This window comes from Macaca fascicularis, chromosome 16, assembly GCF_037993035.2.
Source record: "Macaca fascicularis isolate 582-1 chromosome 16, T2T-MFA8v1.1".
In the NCBI taxonomy this organism is placed as follows: Eukaryota; Metazoa; Chordata; class Mammalia; order Primates; family Cercopithecidae; genus Macaca; species Macaca fascicularis.
In genome coordinates this window covers 68,839,721-68,861,805 of record NC_088390.1, presented here as the reverse complement: position 1 = coordinate 68,861,805, position 22,085 = coordinate 68,839,721, and the positions used below count along the sequence as shown (strand labels likewise).

General features: G+C 39.9%; 1 protein-coding gene, 1 non-coding gene and 1 pseudogene across 2 annotated transcripts in view; all 3 read right to left on the bottom strand.

Annotated features, from left to right (window-relative positions):
• Nucleotides 1-22,085, bottom strand: part of EFCAB3 (EF-hand calcium binding domain 3) — a 137,155-nt gene that overhangs the window by 24,723 nt on the left and 90,347 nt on the right. The window contains exons 25-30 of the mRNA XM_065531815.1: nucleotides 17,513-17,563; nucleotides 12,556-12,646; nucleotides 8,166-8,242; nucleotides 4,406-4,549; nucleotides 3,052-3,123; nucleotides 1,514-1,634 (exon numbers count right to left, since the gene is read on the bottom strand). Of these exons, the coding sequence (XP_065387887.1) occupies nucleotides 1,514-1,634; nucleotides 3,052-3,123; nucleotides 4,406-4,549; nucleotides 8,166-8,242; nucleotides 12,556-12,646; nucleotides 17,513-17,563 (556 nt within the window). The remainder of the gene's footprint in view (nucleotides 1-1,513; nucleotides 1,635-3,051; nucleotides 3,124-4,405; nucleotides 4,550-8,165; nucleotides 8,243-12,555; nucleotides 12,647-17,512; nucleotides 17,564-22,085) is intronic.
• On the bottom strand, nucleotides 12,442-12,504 carry LOC123569595 (U7 small nuclear RNA). The gene has a single exon (XR_006693412.1). It is a non-coding gene; the product is annotated as a U7 small nuclear RNA (small nuclear RNA).
• Nucleotides 13,608-14,138, bottom strand: LOC102144855 (large ribosomal subunit protein P2 pseudogene; annotated as a pseudogene).

Below are 22,085 nucleotides of genomic sequence, written 5' to 3'. Positions count from 1 at the left end.
GTCTTGCTATGTTGCCCAGGCTAGTATGGAGCTTCTGGTCTTAAGTCATCCTCCCATCTCCACCCCCTGAGTGGCTGAGATTACAGGTACGCGCCATGGTGCTTGGCTATAATTTTTTTTAAATGAAGCTTCAATTTTCTTTTTTTTTCTTTTTTCTTTTTTTTGAGATAGAGTCTCACTCTGTTGCCCAGGCTGGAGTGCAGTGGAGTGATCTCGGCTCACTGCAACCTCCGCATCCCAGGTTCGAGCTATTTTCCTGCCTTGGCCTCCCGAGTAGCTGAGATTACAGGCGCCCACCACTACGCCCGGCTAATTTTTGTATTTTTAGTAGAGACAGGGTTTCATCATGTTGGCCAGGCTGGTCTCAAACTCCGGACCTTGTGATTCGCCTGCCTCAGCCTCCCAAAGTGCTGGGATTACAGGCGTGAGTCACCGCCCAGCTGAAGCTTCAATTTTCAAGATAATATGTGTGTGCTTAGTCTAGTTACTTCCACACAATAATAATAGCTAACATTTATTGAGCTCTTACAATATGCTAAGCACTTCACATGTATTGTCACACATCAGTCCCACAATTGTCCTATAAGGTAGGTATTATCATTCCCTTTTTATAGATGAGGAAACTGAGATCAAGAAGTTAAACCAAGTATCTAATTTGTATACTAACATTAGGCTTTACTAAGTGTCTTTGAGTTGGAATGAAAAGTAGAATTTTGTGCATCCTCTATTCTACATCTGACAGAGAGATAGGAGAGTATAAAGAGACTACCTATTGAGGGGCAGAAGGAGATTTTTACATTGTTGGTGGTATTCTATACTCTTAAGTCTCTCTAGGTGGAGACTGGAATGCTTTGAAGGAGTATGAGTTGAAAAAGACTGATAATAGCAACATTTGTTTAATTTCTATAAGACAATGATAAAAATAGATTGAAGTGATTTACTTTCAGCACTACTTGCTGGAATAAATAACACAGTTGGTGTGTGTTATTTATTTAAAGGATAAGAATTAAAGGTTTAAAGGATGAGAATGTTTCCTCATCCTTTAGTCTCAAGTCTAATTCTGGCTCTGCTCTAGTCCAAAGGCTACTTTCAGAGGTATGAATTTGCTGTACCTCATCTCAAGATCCCCTGGTAGTTTCAGCATGAACAAGAGCATCTTATATTCCAAACTAGATTTCTAAGCCCACCCAAAATTATTCCTGGAAAAGTCTTGTTCTGCTGGGATTCTTTGGCCTGAGATAGAGGAGGCTAAAATTTCTTGGTTGTCTTAGGTCCTCAGTGGGGCCCTGAGGTGGTTTGAGGTCAGCCTTGCAGTTTTAGAACTGGGCAGGATTGTGGAGATGAGGGAATAAGGTCTCACGATGTAGCACAAGGGCATTTGCCCAGATACCTTCTTCTCCTTAGTTTTGGACCAGACCCTGTGGAGTTGGATGTTAGTGAGAGGTGACTGCCATGTTAATATCTTCATAATGCTTCTGAGAAGGCTGTTTTTGCTCCTTTCCTTCTCACTTACCTTACTATTTCTAGTATAGACTTTTTGGGTAAGGCTGAAGTCTCTAGAAGCTTTGATAGGATTTCAAACAATAGGATTCCGGGGTTGCCAGCTAAATCTAAACAGGTCTCCTTTTCTGGAACTATGGAGGGAAAACAAAAGATAGATTTTTAAATACCTTCTGAAATTAGAAATCGACCACGTCTTTACTGATTATTTATAATAATAATATCAAGTCAGGAACTAGAGGTACAGTAAAACATTAAAAGTCTGTTCTATTTGGTAGAAAGGCCATTTTGGTTACTGAGCAGACAGAATAAAATGGAATGTTAAAAAATACTTTTAGTTCAATAACGTCTAAGCAAATGTAGTAATATTTTTAACACAAACATGAATTTTGTGTTAATGATTATTTCCTGGTTCTAGGCAAACTCCCATTACTATAGTACTACTTGTAAGAAATAACTTCTCTTTATCCTAAGAACAGTTCATCGCTTATGAATGAATATATTTTCAAAACTGTATACAGTATTTGGAATTTGGAATGTTTATCCTAGAAAACATGAATAATGATTAGCTTTTCCAAGGCAGCCTGTTAAACTTATAAACAAACCATGAGGGGATTAATGACAATATTTCAACGACACCTACACATCATTTATAACCTTGGGGGAGAAATAACAGAAAAATTATTTTCTATTACTTAGTGGAAGCATGTGACACCTTAACTAATGCTTTCTAACCTGCAGCAGACTCTCCAGCCCTAGCACTGAGGGTAGAGGCTTCATCAGTGTGAGGAAGCTATTTTTTCAAGAACAGTAAATTATCGACACTCTAGATTTACATGAGAGAGTGCATTTTTCTTTTTATGAAAAAAAAATTTTTTAAAAAATAAAAGCAATGCCTCTCAAAGTAGTGCATACACTTGGTAAATAATTCAGACATTATAGGCCAGGCGCAGTGACTCACGCCTGTAATCCCAGCACTTTGGGAGGCCGAGGTGGGTGGATCACGAGGTCAGGAGATCGAGACCATCCTGGCTAATGCTGTGAAACCCCATCTCTACTAAAAATACAAAAAATTAGCCGAGTGTGGTGGCGGGCACCTGTAGTGCCAGCTACTGGGAGGCTGAGGCAGGAGAATGGCATGAACCCGGGAGGCAGAGCTTGCAGTGCACCGAGATCGCACCACTGCACTCCAGCCTGGACGACGGAGCAAGACTCCATCTCAAAAAAAAAAAAAAAAAAAAAAAGGATTCAGACATTGTAGAAGGCAGCCAAATTTTTCTACACCAGTCACTCACTCAGTGTTCTCACTGGAGACCAAAAGGCAGTGTCTCCTGCAGGAGGCATCTGGACAGTGCAAGTGCCTGCCTGATGTAGTTAACACTGTACCAATTTGTTTAGCAAATACTGTTCTGGAGAAGCAGTTCAAAAGTAACTCACATCCCAGACTACACCTTCCTGACCTGTCTCCCAACTGGAAGCCTGTGAATGATGTTTACTGTGCAGTGAGTTGTAGCTGCCCAACTGCCTTCTGTTCATAACGTCTCTACTCACCCACTGCCTTGAGGAAGAGATTCTTATCTGTTAGCACCTTGATAAAGTCTGAGAAGTTCACCTTCCCATCTCCTGCAACAAAAATCTGAGACTCAGGACAATGATAAGATGTATTTTAATTATCAGAGTATATATTAAATGTAAAAATTAAAACACTCTGGATGATTTAATATTAAAAAAAGAGCATTTGAATTGAGCAAAGAAAGAGCATTGGAAATATGCTCAGGTGAGCCCTGGTCTTCTTGAAGTGGTCTTAGCACCATTACGTGAGTCCTCCACAGCCCATAGAAACAACAGTGGTTGTAAACATCCAGCCAGGAGCACCCAGCCATTGCAGTCTGTCCGCCTGCTCTTTTCTCAGAGCCTGGCCATGTTTGCAAGGAATCTGCCCTGTCTTCCCATGCTATAACCGCCCCTATTATTCCTACTTTTAACATCCCCAAGCTGTATTCCATTTCCTCTAAAACTGAAGGATGATGAATATTATTAGAGGGGTATGTGTGTGTTTCCATGAAATAATAGAAAAATTTGACACTGTTAGTAGAAGCAAGTGACACCTTAAGTGACATTGAATGACAGGTGGAACTGATGTTGATTGAATGGGGCACTGACAGTTGGGTGGAGAGAGGTGAGAGGAGATAATATGCTGAATATATTTTTCACACAGCATATCAGTTTGGGCTACTAATAATTTGGTCAGTATATTCACTAAAAACATTACCTGTATGCTTTAAAAATACCAACAAAAGTGCTAGGGCATTTAAAATTCAATGTAGGTAGGACTTGATGGAAAAAGAAAGATTTGTTCTATTTTGATTCAAACAGAAACAAAAGGCTTGAATTCTCTTGGTAATGAGTCATTATTAACATTGTTACTGCTTTTGTATCTGTTATTTCAGGGCACCCTCCATGTACAGCTTCCATGTACATCAGGACAGGTAACCTGAATTTGATATTGAAATCAGACAATCACTCTTGGCTTCTACACAGCATTTTTCAAATAGTCCATTTTCTAGGATTAATTTGATTTCACAACTTGTACACATACCTCACTGATCTCCTTAAAGGGACATATACCATACACACACAGACACACACACATATGTGTGTGTCTCTTTAAGGATACATATGTGTGTGTATACATAGATATATGGATATATACATATATGCATATTTGTATATAGTATTCAAATATATAGTCTACAAACATATACAAATATGCAAATATACAAATATATATATATGGGGGCAAGTAAATAAGGTTTGTTTCTCATGTTTATACAGTCATTAAAAGAAAACTATATATTCACAAAAATCTTTTATGGGAAAAGCAATGAGAAGCCAAATGACTCACGATCAATATCAGCACATTTCAATTCATTATAGACATCATGCTTGGTTAGATTCATTCCCAGCTTAGCTACAGTGCACATCAGTCCATGGAAATCAATACAGCCAGTTTTGTCCTTGTTGAAGAAGTTGTAGGCATCTTGGAAAGCTGGGGAAATAGGATTAAGTTATTCAGGACAGTTATTCAAGAAGAAGTATATACACTAATAGGACTAGGACAGACAATATAGTTGACTGGAGATCATGTTCTAAAAAAAGGATTGTGAAAAAAATGAGTGCTTAATAGACATTTCTTATACAGTATCCTTCCATGGAACTTGAACTGGAATGAACTAACTGTTGCAAAACCAAGTGTTGGTAAGTAAGATGGCCTTCCAAAGATATCCACACTGTAATCCCTTAACCTGTGAATATGCTATCTTACATGGCAAAAGGGACTTTGTTCATATAATTAAGATAGATTCTTCTGGGCTTGATCTAATTACATGATCCCTTATATAGCTAGAAGCCAGAGAGATGTGGCAGAAATCAGAGAGATTTAGAGCATGAGAAAGACCTCACCCACCATTGCTGGTTTATCAGCCAGGAACTTCTCTGCCTGCTAAAGAGGCTGAGAAGCTCCTGGCTGATAAACAGCAGGGAAACAGGAATGTCAGCCCTACAAGAGAAAAGAACAGAATTCTGCCAAAAATCTGAATGAGACTGGAAGCAGATTCTCCTCCAGAGCCCCTAAATAAGAGGCCAGGCTGGCCAACACCTTAATTTCAGTCCTATAAGACACAGAGAAAAGAAACCAGCTGTGCCCACCTGCACTTCTGACTTATAGAACTGTGAGATAATAAATTTGTGTTGTTTTAAGCTGTTATGTGTGTGGCAATTTGTTACAGCAGCAATAGAAAACTAATTTGTCAAATTGGACCCAAATTATATATATGTGTGTGTGTTTTATATGGATCCAAAGTTTTTCAAAGAAATAGTCAAGGCACTAACTGGAGCCAAAATTAGATAAGTATTTTCTGAAATTAGTGAATGAGGAAATAAACCGAGAACAAAATATATTCCAAATGACACCAAAATAAAACTTACTTCATATCATGTTCAAGTCTCAGCATCTCTATGTATAAGAATGATTAATCTCCTACAGAGATAATGATACCTGCTCTGTAAGTGTGTAATGTAAAAAGGTAATATCTTTCTCCTTGATAAAAGGTAGGCTTCTCTAGGGCTGGAACCAAACTATCTCTGACTTGTTTCTGTTTTTCCCATTATCTCTTGCATGTTAGTAGGCAGTCAACAAATATTGATTGCATGCTTTCCATGGACCAGGCATTGCTCCAAGTGCTTAGGATATATTAGCGCACTACATAGACAAAGATCTGTGCCTTCATATAAATGTAATAAATAGATAAATTAGATGCCATTTTAGAAGGTGATACATACCATGGAAAAAAGAAAAAGTAATTCTGGGTGGATGATTAGAAAGAAGAAGAGAAATGGAATTCCTACACATTCCCACCTTTGTGTCTGTTTCCTGACTAGCACCTGTACCTGCATGACCTTCCTTTCTCTCTGCGCTGCAAATAAACTGTATGCTCTTATCCAGAGCCAATCCCTCCCTTGTGGATTGGAACTCATCCCCTCTCTCATATTCAAAGAATTTACCTAAGAAAGGGTCCCCCCTTAGGTAAGGGAAATATCATTTTTTCATTTTCTATTATATCAATCCTATTGTTGTATAAACTTTTGCTATTTCTCCCTTAAAAAGTACATTGTGACCCCATTTCCCCCTCCAGCTATTGCTACCTCTGCCATTTGTCTCTTCTTCCTATTAAAAATTTAGTCATTTATGGCTGGGAGCGGTGGCTCCTGCCTGTAATCCCAGCACTTTGGGAGGCCAAGGCGGGCGGATCACGAGGTCAGGGATCAAGACCATCCTGGCTATCACGGTGAAACCCCATCTCTACTAAAAAATACGAAAAATTAGCCGGGCGTGGTGGCAGGCACCTGTAGTCCCAGCTACTCGGGAGGCTGAGGCAGGAGAATGGTGTGAACCGGGAGGTAGAGCTTGCAGTGAGCCAAGATCGCACCACTGCACTCCGGTCTGGGTGACAGAGCGAGACTCCATCTCAAAAAAAAAAAAAAAAAATTAGTCATTTATTTCTATCAGTGTGGATTCATGGATGTTTATTTTATACTTTGGGTTATAATCAATTCTGTATTATTAATTTTTATTGCTCAAATAGAAAAAGTTGTTGGAAGACAGAGTATATGGATACAGATGCTGGTAAGGAGGCAGACATGGAAGTGAGAGTCTATGGACATTCTACTCTGATTGCTTCAGTTTTCTTCATGAAAGAAAGGAGACCTATTGACAGTGAGGATGGGAGATGCTAGGGATCTTGAAGTATTCAATAAATATTTATAGAATGAACAAATTAACCTCTCATAGGAAAGCTGTGAGGATTAAGCACTGTAAGGAACACATTTTCTAGTTTCCATATTTGATGTTTTGTTATCTGGGGCCTTGCTGGCCCTGGAGGGACTGCCCCTCTCAGGGCTGGTCAAAGTCGATTGATTCTTTGATTCATTTCTGTCTCCTGGGTCAATTTCTAAATTGGTTCTAAATTTAGTGGAGTAAAGCATCAGCCTCTCCAGAAACCAGACGCAACCAAACATAGCCACACTTGACTTCTTTGAATTTTTCTAGTGCATGATGTTTTTCCTTTTCTCTGGCCTTTGTAGATTCTGTTCTTTTTGCCTAGAACACTCCTCTCAGCACTATTTGCCTGATTTACTCCTAGTCGCCATTCAGCCTTCTCTGGGACTCCCCTTCTTCCCTCACAAGACTAAATTTAGGAGGCTTTCCTTTAAGCTCCTATAACACTCTATACTTTTCCTATCATAACTTTTGTTATATTGTAATTTAAATGATTTATTCAGCAAGTTCGTGGCTTTTTTTCTGAGATGGAGTCTCGCTTTGTCGGCCAGGCTTGAGTGCAGTGGTGTGATCTCTGCTCACTGCAACCTCCACTTCCCAGGTTCAAGCAATTCTCCCTGCCTCAGCCTCCCAAATAGCTGGGATTACAGGTGTCCACCACCACGCCCAGCTAAGTTTTGTATTTTTAGTAGAGACAGGGTTTCACCATATTGGCCAAGCTGGTCTTGAACTCCTGACCTCAGGTGATCGGCCTGGCCTGCCTCAGGCTTCCAAAGTGCTGGGATTACAGGTGTGAGCCACTGTGCCCAGCAAGTTCATGGTTTAACAGACTGTCTTCCCTGTTAGACTTCCTATCAGGTCCTACCATGTCTAACTTGTTTTGTTATGTTTCCCACGCCTAGTACATTTTTGGCATTAAATAAATATTTGTTGTTTGGATGAATAAACTTTAACCAGTGTAGCTCATTTTATCATTATATTTTTTTCTTTGAGCAATCCTAGGACTGTAGCTGTGTTTGTATTCTTTATTACTTGATTTATACTTGTTCTTTTGTTCTTTTTGTTATTTTTGCATTTGTTCTTTTCCACACCCACAAGTTCTTCTTTGAATACAATTATTTGACCAGCACTGACTAAATTCTAGGGAGATGTCCATTTAAAAGCAATTTCCCTCCTGTCTCACAAAAATATAAGTTTTTTTCCCTTTCTCTCAAATGATGGTGGTGTAGACAACCTGTGAAATCTCAGATCTTTCTTAGAGAAGAAAGGATCAGACATATTAAGGAGCTGTTATCTATGCTTCAATTTTGAGGATGATTCTCATTACCTGCCATTTGTGAAGCACTTAGCTTCTTTTCTTTGTGTTGTAATTGGCATTGAAGAGATCCTGGTAAGTCTCTATCCCTGAGGAAAGATATGAAAATATTTAGATTTACTACATATGTGAAACCAGCAGACATTAGTCCTATTCATCAGTTTCTGCTACTGGAATGACTGTAGCATCTCAATGTATCCAGTCTACTATCCTAAGGGATCTTCTATTTAGGATAGTCAATAGCTATAGGATGAACAGTGAGAAAATGTTGGCCACTGAGATCCACCTCTGCCCTAAACTTGCCCATCACCCCTCCCTTAAAAAATTGTAATTTCAGGCCAGCCATGGATGCCCAACACCCCTCCCTTAAAAAATTATAATTTCAGGCCCGCCATGGTGGCTATAATCCTAGCCCTTTGGGAGGTCAAGGCAAGAGAATCGCTTGAGCCCAGGAGCTCAAGACCAGCTTGGGCAACATAGCAACACCCTGTCTCTACAAAAACCAAAAAAATTTAGCCAGATGTGCTGGCAAGGGCCTGTAGTCTTAGCCACTCAGGAGGCTGAGGTGGGAGGAATGCTTGTGCTTGGGAGGTCAAGGCAGCAGTGAGTCAAGATTGTACCACTTTGCTTCAGCCTGGGTGACAGTGAGATCCTATCTCAAAAACAAACAAACAATCAAAAAACCAGTTATGATTTCCCCCATTTTATACAATAGGAAACAGAAGCTCAGAGTAATTAAATTATTTGTCTCAGGCTATACAGATAGTAAACGGAAGACCTTAGATTCAAACCTAGATTTGTCTGACTCCAAAAATCAAGGCCATAATGCTTTACACTATTCCTGTTGTTAGAAACAGAAGTTGTTTCAATTTTCTTTTTTTTCTGGCTCCAACTCTCAGCCTTGAGTTTCAAATTTTAAAAAAGTATAAACATTGTTGTGGTGAATACCCTTACAGAGAAACCTTTGCATCTATGACTATTTTACAACTTTCTTTTTTAAAAAACTTTTACAACTATTTTACAATTGTCAAATTGCATTTTTAACAGCATATGTATGTGTGTGTAAGAGAGAGAAACAAAGATAGAGAACGCTTCTGAAAATCTGAAACCCTGGGTGACCTTTCCTTTATTCAGGAAAGTAAAATCTGGGAAAGGCAGGAACATATTAATACTTTCAAGATACTTTGTACAGATCTGAAGTAATTTATTAGTTTAAGAACACAAAAATACATCATATAAAACTGGGTTTGCTTATAATATGATAAGTAAAATTTAATTACTTTTAAGTAAATGTGACTTAACTCAAACATTTAATTATAATCAATTTTATAAATTTATTTAAAGTGTCTTTAGTTTTGATACTTGTAGAACTAAAAGTTTAAAAAATATGAAATCTCATAGTTTTGTGGCTTTATAAGAAGCAGTTTAAAAAGTAAAACTAGGCCGGGCACAGTGGCCCACGCCTATAATCCCAGCACTTCGGGAGGCCGAGGCGGGTGGATCACGAGGTCAGGAGATCAAGACCATCCTGGCTAACACAGTGAAACCTCGTCTCTACTAAAAATTAAAAAAAAAAAAAATTAGCTAGGCATGGTGGCGGGCGCCTGTAGTCCCAGCTACTTGGGAGTGGAGATCATGTCGCTGCAATCCAGCCTGGGTGACAGAGCGAGACTCTGTCTCAAAAAAGTAAAACTAGAAGAAATACTAAACATTGTAGTTAAACAAAAAATTATTATGGTTTATTAATTTAGTATCCCCTAAAGTATTTATTAGATTCAACTCATTTTCAAAGAGGGGCCTGGGAGAAAAGGAGGTAATAGTCTCAGAACTGTTCTTAACTTTTGAAAGTGGAATTTTATCTAACTTGTCTTATTTTCTCAGTTTTTACTAACATTGAATTCTTCTTCTGGTGCTTCCTCTTTATTACTTACTTGCATTTCTTCTCTTTCTCTCATTTTTTCAAGACAGAGTCTCCCTCTGTGGTCCAGGCTGGAGTGCAGTGGTGTGATCGTGGCTCACTGCAGCCTTGACCACCCAGGCTCAAGAATCCTTCCACCTCAGCCTCCCGCGTAATTGGAGCCATAGGTGCATGCCACCATACCCAGCTAATTTTTTATTTTTTGTAGAGACGAGATCTCCTTATGTTGCTCAGGCTGGTCTTGAACTCCTGGGCTCAAGTGTTCCTCCCTCGTCTACTTCCCAAAGTGTTGGGATGGCAAGTGTGTGCCACTGTGCCCAACCTGTAATTTCTGAAGCTCGGGTTTGTCCTTACTCAGATAGGTTATTTTATATTTATTTTACTGATGTTCCTTGATTCATGATGGGGTTACATCCTTATAAACCCATCATAAGTTGAAAATATTGTAAATTGAAAATGCATTTAATTCACCTAACCTACATAGCTTAGCCGAGCCTACCTTAAATGTGCTCAGAACACTTACATTAGCCTACATGTGGGCAAAATCATCCAGCACAAAGCCTATTTTGTAATAAAGTGTTGAATGCCTCATGTAATTTATTGACTCCTGTACTAAAAGTGAAAAACAGAATGGTTGTATGAGTATTTGAAGTTGAGTTTCTACTGGATGAGTATTGCTTTTGTACCACTATAAAGTCAAAAAATGGTAAGTTGAACCATTGTTAAGTTGGGGACCATCTGTATTTCTAAATATAAACAAATTTCTTTTGCATGATGTAAAAGATGCAGTAGATAGGGAGATACTAGGTTCTCAAGAAGCAGGAGGAAAGCAGAATTCAAGGCAGTGTAAAGATCTTTTTTTTTTCCTTTTGAGACAGGGTCTTGCTCTATTGCCCAGGCTGAAATGCAGTGGTGCAATCTTAGCTCACCCTATCCTCTGCCTCCTGGGCTCAAGCAATCCTCTCACCTCAGCCCCTGGAGTAGCTGGGACTACAGGTGTGCACCACCACACCCAGCTAATTTTCGTATCTTTTTTTGGTAGAGGCTGGTCTCAAATTCCTGGGCTCAAGTGATCCACCCACTTCAGCCTCTCAAAGTGCTGGGATTACAGATGTGAGCCACCATGCCTGGCCAGGCAATGTAAAGTTCTTATTACCTGTCTTTAAAAAGACACTCATGGCACAATTTCAAACCTTACCTTGGATCAAACATTGGAGAAAGACTTTATTTTACAAAGTTTCAAATGACTAAAGAACCTTACATTTGGAATGAACCTAATCCAGCCTCTCATCTAATGTAGGAATTCCCTTTACATGTAGTGTTGTCTGGTTTTTGCTTAACTACTTTCAGTGACAAGGAACTCACTACCTCAAAAGATAGCTTGCAGAGTCAAGGACACTAGAAAAGATACACTCAAAATAGAAAGTAAATGGATAATTGTGAAAGAGGAAAGAAATATTCTTCTTATGATCTGATAAAATATAGATCAGGCTCTCAGTTTTGGTCATTAGTGGCTGCTTATTTAAATTTGTTGTTAGGTGACTGAGAAAAAGCTATTGTTAATGTCACAGGCAAATCTCCCTTCCCAATTTTAGCCCAGGGTCAATCATGGCTGATTTACCAGCTTTTGTTTACCAGCTATATTTGAAATATAGACCATGGCTGATTTACCAGCTTTTGTTTACCAGCTATATTTGAAATATAGACCCTTTTTCTACACTTTGACTTGGTTATGGGTTTAAGTCTTCTTTATGATCTTCTAAATTTTTTCTTCTTTAAACTGGAACTCAAAATATCTCAAGGTATAACTTATAACTCCTTGAGCCCCCTAGAGTATTTTGTATACTAACATAAAAACAGATTCTTCTTTGGGAGGACAGGAGGGAGAATTCTGCTCTTCCTATCAAAAAAGATGTATATCTTTTTCTTTTCATAAAAAATCTTTCTCTTCAATTCCAATGTTTTGTTTTATAACTAAACTTACCATATAATAAATATTTGAAGAGTATTTTAATTGTTTCATCATAATCTTTATGAGTATTTAATATATTAATAATTTTTTTTTTCTGAGATGGAGTCTCGCTCTGTCACCAGGCTAGAGTGCAGTGGCATGATCTCAGCTCACTGCAACCTCTGTACCCCAAGTTCAAGCAATTCTCCTGCCTCAGCCTCTTGAGTAGCTGGGACCACAGGCGCATGACACCACACCTAATTTTTGTATTTTTAGTACAGACAGGGTTTCACCATGTTGACCAGGATGGTCTCGATCTCTTGATTTCGTGATCCGCCCACCTCGGCCTCCCAAAGTGCTGGGATTACAGGTGTGGGCCACTGCACCCGGCCAATAATCTTAATAATTTCCTTTTTTAAAGGGGCTTCCTGGTAAAGATCGGAAAACCTGCTAGACAAAATTCTGAAAGAGCTGTAGCACTAATAATTCTTTATCATAATACATTTATCACCCTTAATACATTCATTACTTACCTTTTACTGTGGGAGATGGGTACCTTTGTTAGAGGATTCAGCTTAAATTTTGGTTTAATTTCTGAAACTGCCATGTGGCCAGTGACTCTGTCTGGAATTCAGAATATACAATTAAGAAATCAGTTTACAGATTAATTCTTGATATTCTTTTGCAACTTTTTCTGCTCAAAGCCTGGAGTTTGAAAAGTCTAGGGCCTCAAGGAATGGTAATAGATGCAAACTCAAGTTAGAGGTATGCATAAAGTTGGAAGGCCATATGGAAACACCCCTTCATTGTTCCCAGATTTCCAAGCAAAGTTGCTTGTCGCTGCTCCCCCTTCAATTAGTGTCATTCTGATCCTATGTAAAAATAAATGCCAAGTGAAATAAACCAGATACAGAAAGACTGCTATATGATCTAACTAATATGTGCAATCTAAAATAGTCAAACTCATAGAAGCAGAGAGTAGAATGGTGGTTGAGGAAGGAGATATGGGGAGATGTCGGTCAGTGATACAAAGTTTGAAGATGAATAAATTCTGAAGATCTAATGAACAACATGGTGACTATAGGTAATAATACCGTACTGTATACCTGAAACTTGCTAAGAGATTAGATCCTAAGTGTTCTCACTACACACACACACACACACACACACACACACACACACAATAGTAGCTATGTGAAGTGATGAATATGTTACTTAGACTGATTGTGGTGATTATTTAACAATGTATACATATACCAAATCATCTAGTTGCACACTTTAAATAATACAAATGGTGCCATGTGACACAGATAATGAGCATTCTGGAAATATTTGGAAAAAGTTATTTAAAGATGCTATTTAATTATGAAATCAGTAGAGCATTTCAAGTCATAATTGACAAAGAATAAAATGTATTTGCCTACTTGTTTACATCTTAGATACCTGCCTAGTAGTAAGTAGTTTTTCCCAGGGTGTCTTTTTGGGAGACTCATCCCTGCCCTGTCACTTCTTGGGAACCAACTGTTTTTGGTTTGTTTTTGTTTTTAGATGTGTAAAAAGGCTTTATTTGCAGGGGAGCAGGAATTTAATAAAAGAGACCAAATCCCATGTCATTGTCTGACTCTTTGGACACCTCCTCCTCCTCCTCCTCTTCTCCTCTGCTGCAGCGGGGGTGGAACCAGCAGCAGGAGCTGCAGTGCCTGGGGCAGCAGAGACAGCCACAGCCCCACCGGCAGGTACACTGGCAACCTTGCCAATATCCTGGGCAATGACGTCTTCAATGCTTTTTTCATTCAGCTCACTGATAACTTTGTTGAGCTGGTCGTCGTCCGCCTCGATGCCTACGCTGCCCAGGATCCTCTTGATGTCTTTGGCGCTGAGGGAGGGGTTGCCCCCGAGGGCAGCTAGCAGGTGGGAGGCGACCTAGCGCACCTGGGCCGGCGTCTACGGTAGCGGCGGCGGCGAGGCCTCCATGCATGCAACCTCGGCGGAGTCAGGGAGGAAAAACCCAACTGGTCTTGGTTAACAGTAGGAATGGGGGTGGAATACAATGCAGTTCTGCTACCCTAGACCGCGGAAGGAACTCGTGAATTACCGTCGCCTTTCCACTTGGCATAGTTTGAGAAACAGGGCTTATGGACCAGAATCTGGGTTGGTAGGACTTCCCCCTTTGTTGTTCTTTTCTTTCCAACTATCTTTTCAAAATGTAGAGTGTATTTGATAGCTCACTGATAAGAAAACTAGGTTGCTGACTTAGGAATAATGGATAATTGAATACTATTCAACCATGAGGAAAAAAGGTCTCTGAATGTTTGGTTAGAATTTGATCCATTTTCCCAGGTCTTCACCTCAGAGCCCAGAAAGCAGTTGTTTCTAAACAAATCAATTACAAGTCCTCAAAATCTGAAAACCTACCACAGAGCTGGGAACTCCGGAATGGCTCAACAATTCAGGCACTTGAAAGGTGCTGTGAAATCATCCCCATGCCTCAAAATAATCATTACTTTAAAAAAATACCTTCAATTCTCATAGATTATAGATTTTTTAAAAAGGACTTAGCATAGAATCCTACAAAATTGTGATATTTACCTACTTTTAAGCCGTGCTACCTACCACTTCTGGGCTTCAATCAGATCAGGAATCCAATAAAGGGTTTGTTCCATCACACAACTGTGACCTCATTCACTGCTCAGGCTCAAGCTGAGGGAGAGAATGACCCAAGGAGCTCCTTCCAACCTTACAGCAAGTGTGTTTTCAATGTGGTTCATTCAGCACCCTTGGTGTATATGAGGGTGTGATTTATAAAATCTGAACATTTTGACACTGTTGGGATTTCAGGGAAGGGGGAGAATTTTTGTTTCAAGTTCTATGTTAATATATTTTCATGTTAATGTCTTCATCAGGCTGGGCCTGGTGGCTCATGCCTGTGATCCCAGCACTTTGGGGGGCTGAGGAGGGCGGATCACCTGAGGTCAGGAGTTCGAAACCAGCCTGGCCAAATGATGAAACCCCCATCTCTATTAAAAATACAAAAATTAGCTGGGTGTGGTGGCACACACCTGTAATCCCAGCTACTCAGGAGGCTGAGGCAGAAGAATCGCTTGAACTCAGCAGGCAGAGGTTGTGGTGAACTGAGATCACGCCCCTGCACTCTAGCCTGGGTGACAGAGAGAGACTCTTGTCTCAAAAAAAAAAAAAAAAAAAAAGTCTTCAGTCAGTTGAAAGTTGTTCAGGTAAAACATTTTACTCAGCTGCCTTCACTGAATGGTGATTAAGAAACATTTCATTAATTGTTTAAGCCTAGGAAGAGGGGCAAAAAAACTCTCATAGGCTTATAGTCTTTAGTATTATTGGGAAAAGTGATTTCAAAAGAGTAAATACAGAAAAGATTGTTTTAAGTAGAAACCAAGGTATTCATGATCTGACATGTCTCATGGCATTGTAAACCCTCTAGTGCAAGAGTTAGGGGTATCTTTAGTCTATCATGGCTAAGGACAGATATCTCTGGCACCCAAGGCTTAGCTAGTTACGTAGTTGGGCCCCCAAAGTGCTTCACATTTCACTTGCAGCAATTCTAGAGGTTTCCTATTCCTGCTTAGGGGAACTTGTTCATTATGAGCATAATTTGACTTTAACCTAGTCTTTTAAAACTTGGTACACTGCCTCCCATTCTGGACAGGAACAAACAAGGAAAGAAAGGGAAGGCTTAATTTATAAATTAATTCAACAATTATTCACCAAGAGCTTACTATATTAAACACTACTTATTTTTTATGTTTGTTTTTTTTTTTTTGTTTTTTTTTTTTTGGTGAGGTCTCACTATGTTGCCCAGGGTTGAGTGCAGTAGCAGGATCATGGTTTACTGCAACCTCGACCTTCCAGGCTCAAGTGAGTCTTCCACCTCAGCCTCCCCAGTAGCTGGGACTACAAGGTGCAGGTCACCATGCCCAGCTAATTTTTTTGTATTTTTGGTAGAAATGGGGTTTCACTATGTTGCCCAGGCTGGTCTTGAAATCCTGGCCCCCAGTGATCTCCTTGGCCTCCCGAAGTGCTGGGATTACAGGTGTGAGCTACCACGCCAAGCTTTATTGTTGTGTTACGGCATTCTTTATATATTTTGGAGACTAGATCCTTATCAATTACAAAATTTACAAGTATTTTTCCCTATTCTGTGGGTTGTCTTTTTACTTGATTGATAATGTCCTTTCAGTCACAGAAATTAGTCCTAGAATTTTAAAGCTGAAAGATAACTAGTAGATCATCAACCTAATTCTGCCCCAACCCATCACATTTTAAAAATTATACTTTAAGTTCTGGGATACATGTGCAGAATGTGCAGGTTTGTTACATAGGTATACACGTGCCATCGTGGTTTGCTGTACCCATCAACCCATAATCTACATGAGGTATTTTTCCTAATGCTATCTCTCCCCTAGCCCCCCAATCCCCTGACAGGCCCTGGTGTGTGATGTTCCCCTTCCTGTGTCCATGCCCGCTTCATTTTTCTTTTATAGAGACAAGTTCTTTCTCTGTTAGCCGAGGCTGAAGTACGGTGGTGCAGTGATGGCTCAATGCAGCCTCCAATTCTTGGGCTCAAGTGATCCTTCCACTCAGCCTCCTGAGTAGCTAGGACTACAGTAGGCAAGTACCACCACATCTGATTAATTTTAAAATTTTTTATAGAGAGGGGTCTTGCTGAGTTGCCCAGGCTGGACTCATACTCCTGGCTTCAAGTGATCTTCCTGCCTTGGCCTCCCAAGGCTCTAGGATTACAGGTGTGATCCAGTGCTCCAGGTCCTCACTCATTTTATTTTACTGCTAAGGACACTAAAGCCCAATGAACTGAATTAATTTCTTTTTTTTTTTTTTTGAGATGGAGTCTCACACTGTTGCCCAGGCTGGAGTGCAGTGGCGCGATCTCGGCTCACTGCAAGCTCCGCCTCCCGGGTTCCCGCCATTCTCCTGCCTCAGCCTCCTGGGTAGCTGGGACTACAGGCGCCCGCCACCGCGCCCGGCTAATTTTTTGTATTTTTAGTAGAGACGGGGTTTCACTGTGGTCTCGATCTCCTGACCTTGTGATCCGCCCGCCTTGGCCTCCCAAAGTGCTGGGATTACAGGCTTGAGCCACCGCGCCCGGCCTGAATTAATTTCTTTAATGGCAGAGTCAGGAACACCTGCTTTGTAAATTGTGCTGCGATACCAAATAGGCTACAGTGTTCTTAGAGATTAAAAAAATCACAAATGGAGCATTAGAAAAGAATATAAAATACATGATAATCACATATGATTCAGTGTGGTGTGGACCATAAAGGCACAAGGAACTTAGAAAGACAGTTGGAGAGATAATGGTGTTCATTGACCTTATGGACAAGCAGATGGAGGATAGAAACTGACAAGACAATTAGGGAAAGTAACTATGGTATTAAAAAATGCAAGTCAAAGTGTTAAGCCCCATCTTTACAATGGCTTCACATCAGCTTTCACACTCACCTTTAATATCATTTGCAGTTTTCAGCTTATGCAGAGTCACCATTCCTTTTGCTTAAAGACAAGATTAAGAATCAAAATTACATAAATTTCTGAAGTTATGGAAAGTAGACTAGGAGTGCATAATTTATCTTATTTTTTTTCCCCAGATGAGTGAAAAAATTAAGAAAATGTCAAGGTTATATGGGATATCCATCCTCATTCATATTGTTTCTTTTGGTGCCTTAATGTATTGCACTCTGAAAGCAAAAACTGAAAAGCACTGTAGCGTCAGCATTGAAATCAAGACTGTTCATTTATCATCTTTTAGGATGTAAAGAAGTGAAATGACTTTGAAAATCTGTTGATTCAGGAGCAAGATGATGATCTATTACCCACTTCATTTTCATGAATGCTTTGTTTAGGAAGGTATTGACTAATTAGATACCTTTTAATGAGATAGATATTTCTTTCTAGTGAATTATCCTATGAAATATGTGGGTATAATTAACTAACTGCAAAATCTTCCTTCACCCCACCCCTTTCTATGGGCAGAACAACCAACCAACCAAAACCTTAATAGTACAGATTTAACTCTTTTTCTTTTCTTTCCTCTAAAAATGTGGGGTAGTTTTGTTTTCTAAGTGTGAGGAGATTAATACTCAGGAGAAAAGTGTGGCTATAATAACTCAGTTTCCTGTATTTGGTTTGGTTTGGCCTGGCCAGATAAACCAACAATGTATTATTTTAATATCAAAAAAGGTCCATGGCAGATGATGAAAACATGGAAACATGGAAAATGTTTGGTGATCCCTTTAGGTTATAGAGGCCATATAAGGTAATATATAATGCAGAAAGCAATACATATAAAGAAGAAATATCTTTCATATGGGGAAAGGATTAATTCTAATATAAAACACATAATCTGTAGAATTCAGAAAAACCTACATCTATAAAGCATGTTTTCTTTCCCTGCCTCTGATCTGTCATTCTCTCTCTCCCTATTGCTTGGCTCTTCGCCCTTTCTAAATATTAGTTTGCTAGAGGCACCCTATGCCATTCTTAGACACCGCATGCAGCAATATTCTGGTTGAGAATGTGACTTAGAAGATGACAAGAAGCAGACTTTATTTTTATATGGTGACTTTTTTTTCTAAATGTATATTAGACTTTCTCTGTGTCCCTAGTAAGTACAGTTTTAGAAATTCTCATGTGGAACCTTACAACCCAAGTGCCTCTGAAGGCCAGAGTGAAGCTCTGAATGTTCACCACCAAATAATAAAAATTTTAGCAGATCTTGAAGTTGTTCATATATAAATGTTATTTCCATGTTATCATGCTTACGTAGCTGAAATTCACCTTTATTCTTTAGAAAGTAGAAATGGTGAAATGGAAATGGGAGAAAAAGTTATTTAAGTGTGAAAAGTGCCATTGCCATTATGCCTATGTCTGTCATCTGAAATTTGAGTGTGAAGACTTAAATCACAGTAGTACATTTGAAGGCAAATGTGTCAATATGGCATTAAGAAATAAAATTTAGCCGGGCGCAGTGGCTCAAGCCTGTAATCCCAGCACTTTGGGAGGCCGAGACGGGCGGATCACGAGGTCAGGGGATCGAGACCATCCTGGCTAACCCGGTGAAACCCCGTCTCTACTAAAAAATACAAAAAACTAGCCAGGCGAGGTGGCGGGCGCCTGTAATCCCAGCTACTCGGGAGGCTGAGGCAGGAGAATGGCGTAAATCCAGGAGGCGGAGCTTGCAGTGAGCTGAGATCCAGCCACTGCACTCCAGCCTGGGCGACAGAGCGAGACTCCGTCTCAAAAAAAAAAAAAAAAAAAAAAAAGAAATAAAATTTGTCCCTTAATACTTATATGAAGAATTTTTTTTTTTTTTTAGACAGAGTCTCACTCTGTCACCCACGCTTGAGTGCAGTGGTGCAATCTTGGCTCACTGGAGCCTCTGCCTCCCAGGTTCAAGTGATTCTCCTGTCTCAGCCTCCCAAGTAGCTGGGAGTGTGCCACCAAGTCTGGCTAATTTTTGTATTTTTGTAGATCCAGGGTTTCACTATGTTGGCCAGATTGGTCTCTAACCCCTGACCTCAAGTGATCCACCTGCCTCGGCCTCCCAAAGTGCTGAGATTACAGGCGTGAGCCACCGTGCCCAGCCAAAGAAAACTTTATAAGTGAAAATGGAGTATTATTGAGTGAATCTTTGAAATAGAAACCAGTATTTGAAATTTCTAAAAATATGAAACATATTTTAAACATCTAAATTTTCTCTAAGGCACTGCAGACTTCACAGAATAAAATATATTTCAGTGGCAGCAAGTGGATTGGGGCTTATGAAGTCAAGAAAGCATGTGGGCGAGCTGAGTAGCCATGTGAAATGTATATGTTTGATAAAGAGACTGGAAGAAAAAGAAAGAATAACACTAGAAAAACAAGGGGAAGCTGGAGCAAAAGAAAAAAATATATTTTTAGAGATATGGAGAAGATAATAAAAGAGAAAAAAAGAAAAAGTGGAAGAGGAGTAAGAAGAATGATAGAAAAGTAAGCAAAGAGATCTGTAGTGTTGTGCCTTTCTGGCTTTATAAATGGTTAACAGCTAATTCTGATATGGGTGACTCGCCTGTGTTACCTGGGGTTGTTAGTTTTACAGAACTGTTTGTTCTGAGTTGCCCAGATAGGAGGGATTATCTTAAGAATGACGTTGATACAGCCGTTTTGGTTAGTGCATCTTCAATTATCTGAAAGCGGGAGACTAGAACCTCTATCAGGTAACCAACAAGTATTTATTGAGCATATACTATGTACTCAAAAACTAAGCTTTTGTGAGAGCGGGAACCTTGCTTTATCTTTTGTTCACTGCTAAACTTTCTTGAACAGTGTCTGGGTGCTCAAAAAATACTTATTGGTGAACACAGAACTTATACATGGCCATGGGAGATGGTTTCCAGTATCTCCAACTGGTAACATGATTTTAAATGCTGGGGATAAAAACTACCAGATGAACATTCCTGAAAATTTTCCAGTACTAGCAACAAAAGCAGCAATAGATGGGATAGACTGGACTTATTAAAAGGTATATATATTTTTCTTTTACAAATAAAATACAACAGGACTAATTTGGAAATGTTAGGCATGGGTACCTAGAATTTAAATTTATTTTTTTATTAAAATTCATTTTGTGTATACTTGCATAACATACCTTATTCTTTTTTTTTTTTTTTTGAGATGGAGTCTTGCTCTGTCGCCCAGGCTGGAGTGCAGTGGCCGGATCTCGGCTCACTGCAAGCTCTGCCTCCCGGGTTCACGCCATTCTCCTGCCTCAGCCTCCCGAGTAGCTGGGACTACAGGCGCCTGCCACCTCGCCCGGCTAGTTTTTTGTATTTTTTAGTAGAGACGGGGTTTCACCGTGTTAGCCAGGATGGTCTCGATCTCCTGACCTCGTGATCCGCCCGTCTCGGCCTCCCAAAGTGCTGGGATTACAGGCTTGAGCCAGCGCGCCCGGCCAACATACCTTATTCTTACATCCTCCTTTTTTTTTTTTCTGTTTACAGACAAGGTCTCACTCTATTATCCAGGCTGGAGTGCAGTGGGGCAATCACAGGTCACTGCAGCTTCGACCTCCTGGGCTCAAGCATTTCTCCCACGTCACCCTCCCGAGTAGCTGGAACTACAGGTGTATGCCACCACACATGGCTAATTTTTGTAATTTTGTGTAGACATGGGGTTTTGCCATGTTGTCCAGGCTGCTCTCCAACTCCTGGCCTCAAGCAATCTGCCTGTCTTGGCCTCCCAAAGTGCTGGGATTACAGAAGTGAGCCACCATGCCCTGCAACATCCTCCTTTTTTGAAACACAGTCAGGCTTGCAGAGACACAGCAAATTTCTTTTTTGTCATACTTGTTAGGAATGCAGATGCAGAGAACAAACCAAAATTACTTAAAAATGAATTCAAAATTGAGGTTGTACATGTGTGGGAAGAGGGCAGAGACAAGTTTTACCTTGCCTCTGTTGATCAATTTCACAGCATAATGTTCAAATCTCCCATTCATTCTTTTCTGTGTAAGCATGGAACATGACATTTTCACAATAAGAAAATTATTTTAGAAATAATTAAATATAAGGGGCCTACAAGCAAAAAGTACTGAGATTATGTATTAAATTTCAGAGGCATCCAGAAAGGAACTTTAGATTATTAGCTATATTTATTTATTTATTTTTTGAGATAGAGTCTCTCTCTGTCACCCAGGCTGGAGTGTAATGGCATAATCTCGGCTCACTGCAACCTCCGCCTTCCAGGTTCAAGCGATTCTCCTGCCTCAGCCTCCCAAGTAGTTGGGACTACAGGCGCACAACATGATACCCGGTTAATTTTTGTATTTTTAGTAGAAATGAGGTTTCACCATGTTAGTCAGGCTGGTCTCGAACTCCTGACCTCAGATGACCTGCCTGCCTTGGCCTCCCAAATGCTGGGATTACAAGCATGAGCCACCGTGCCCAGCTTAGCTATATTTATAAACAAGTAAGATTTTAATATGAGTAAGAAAATGGAATGTAAATATATTGGACATGGATAAAAATGCACAGAAATT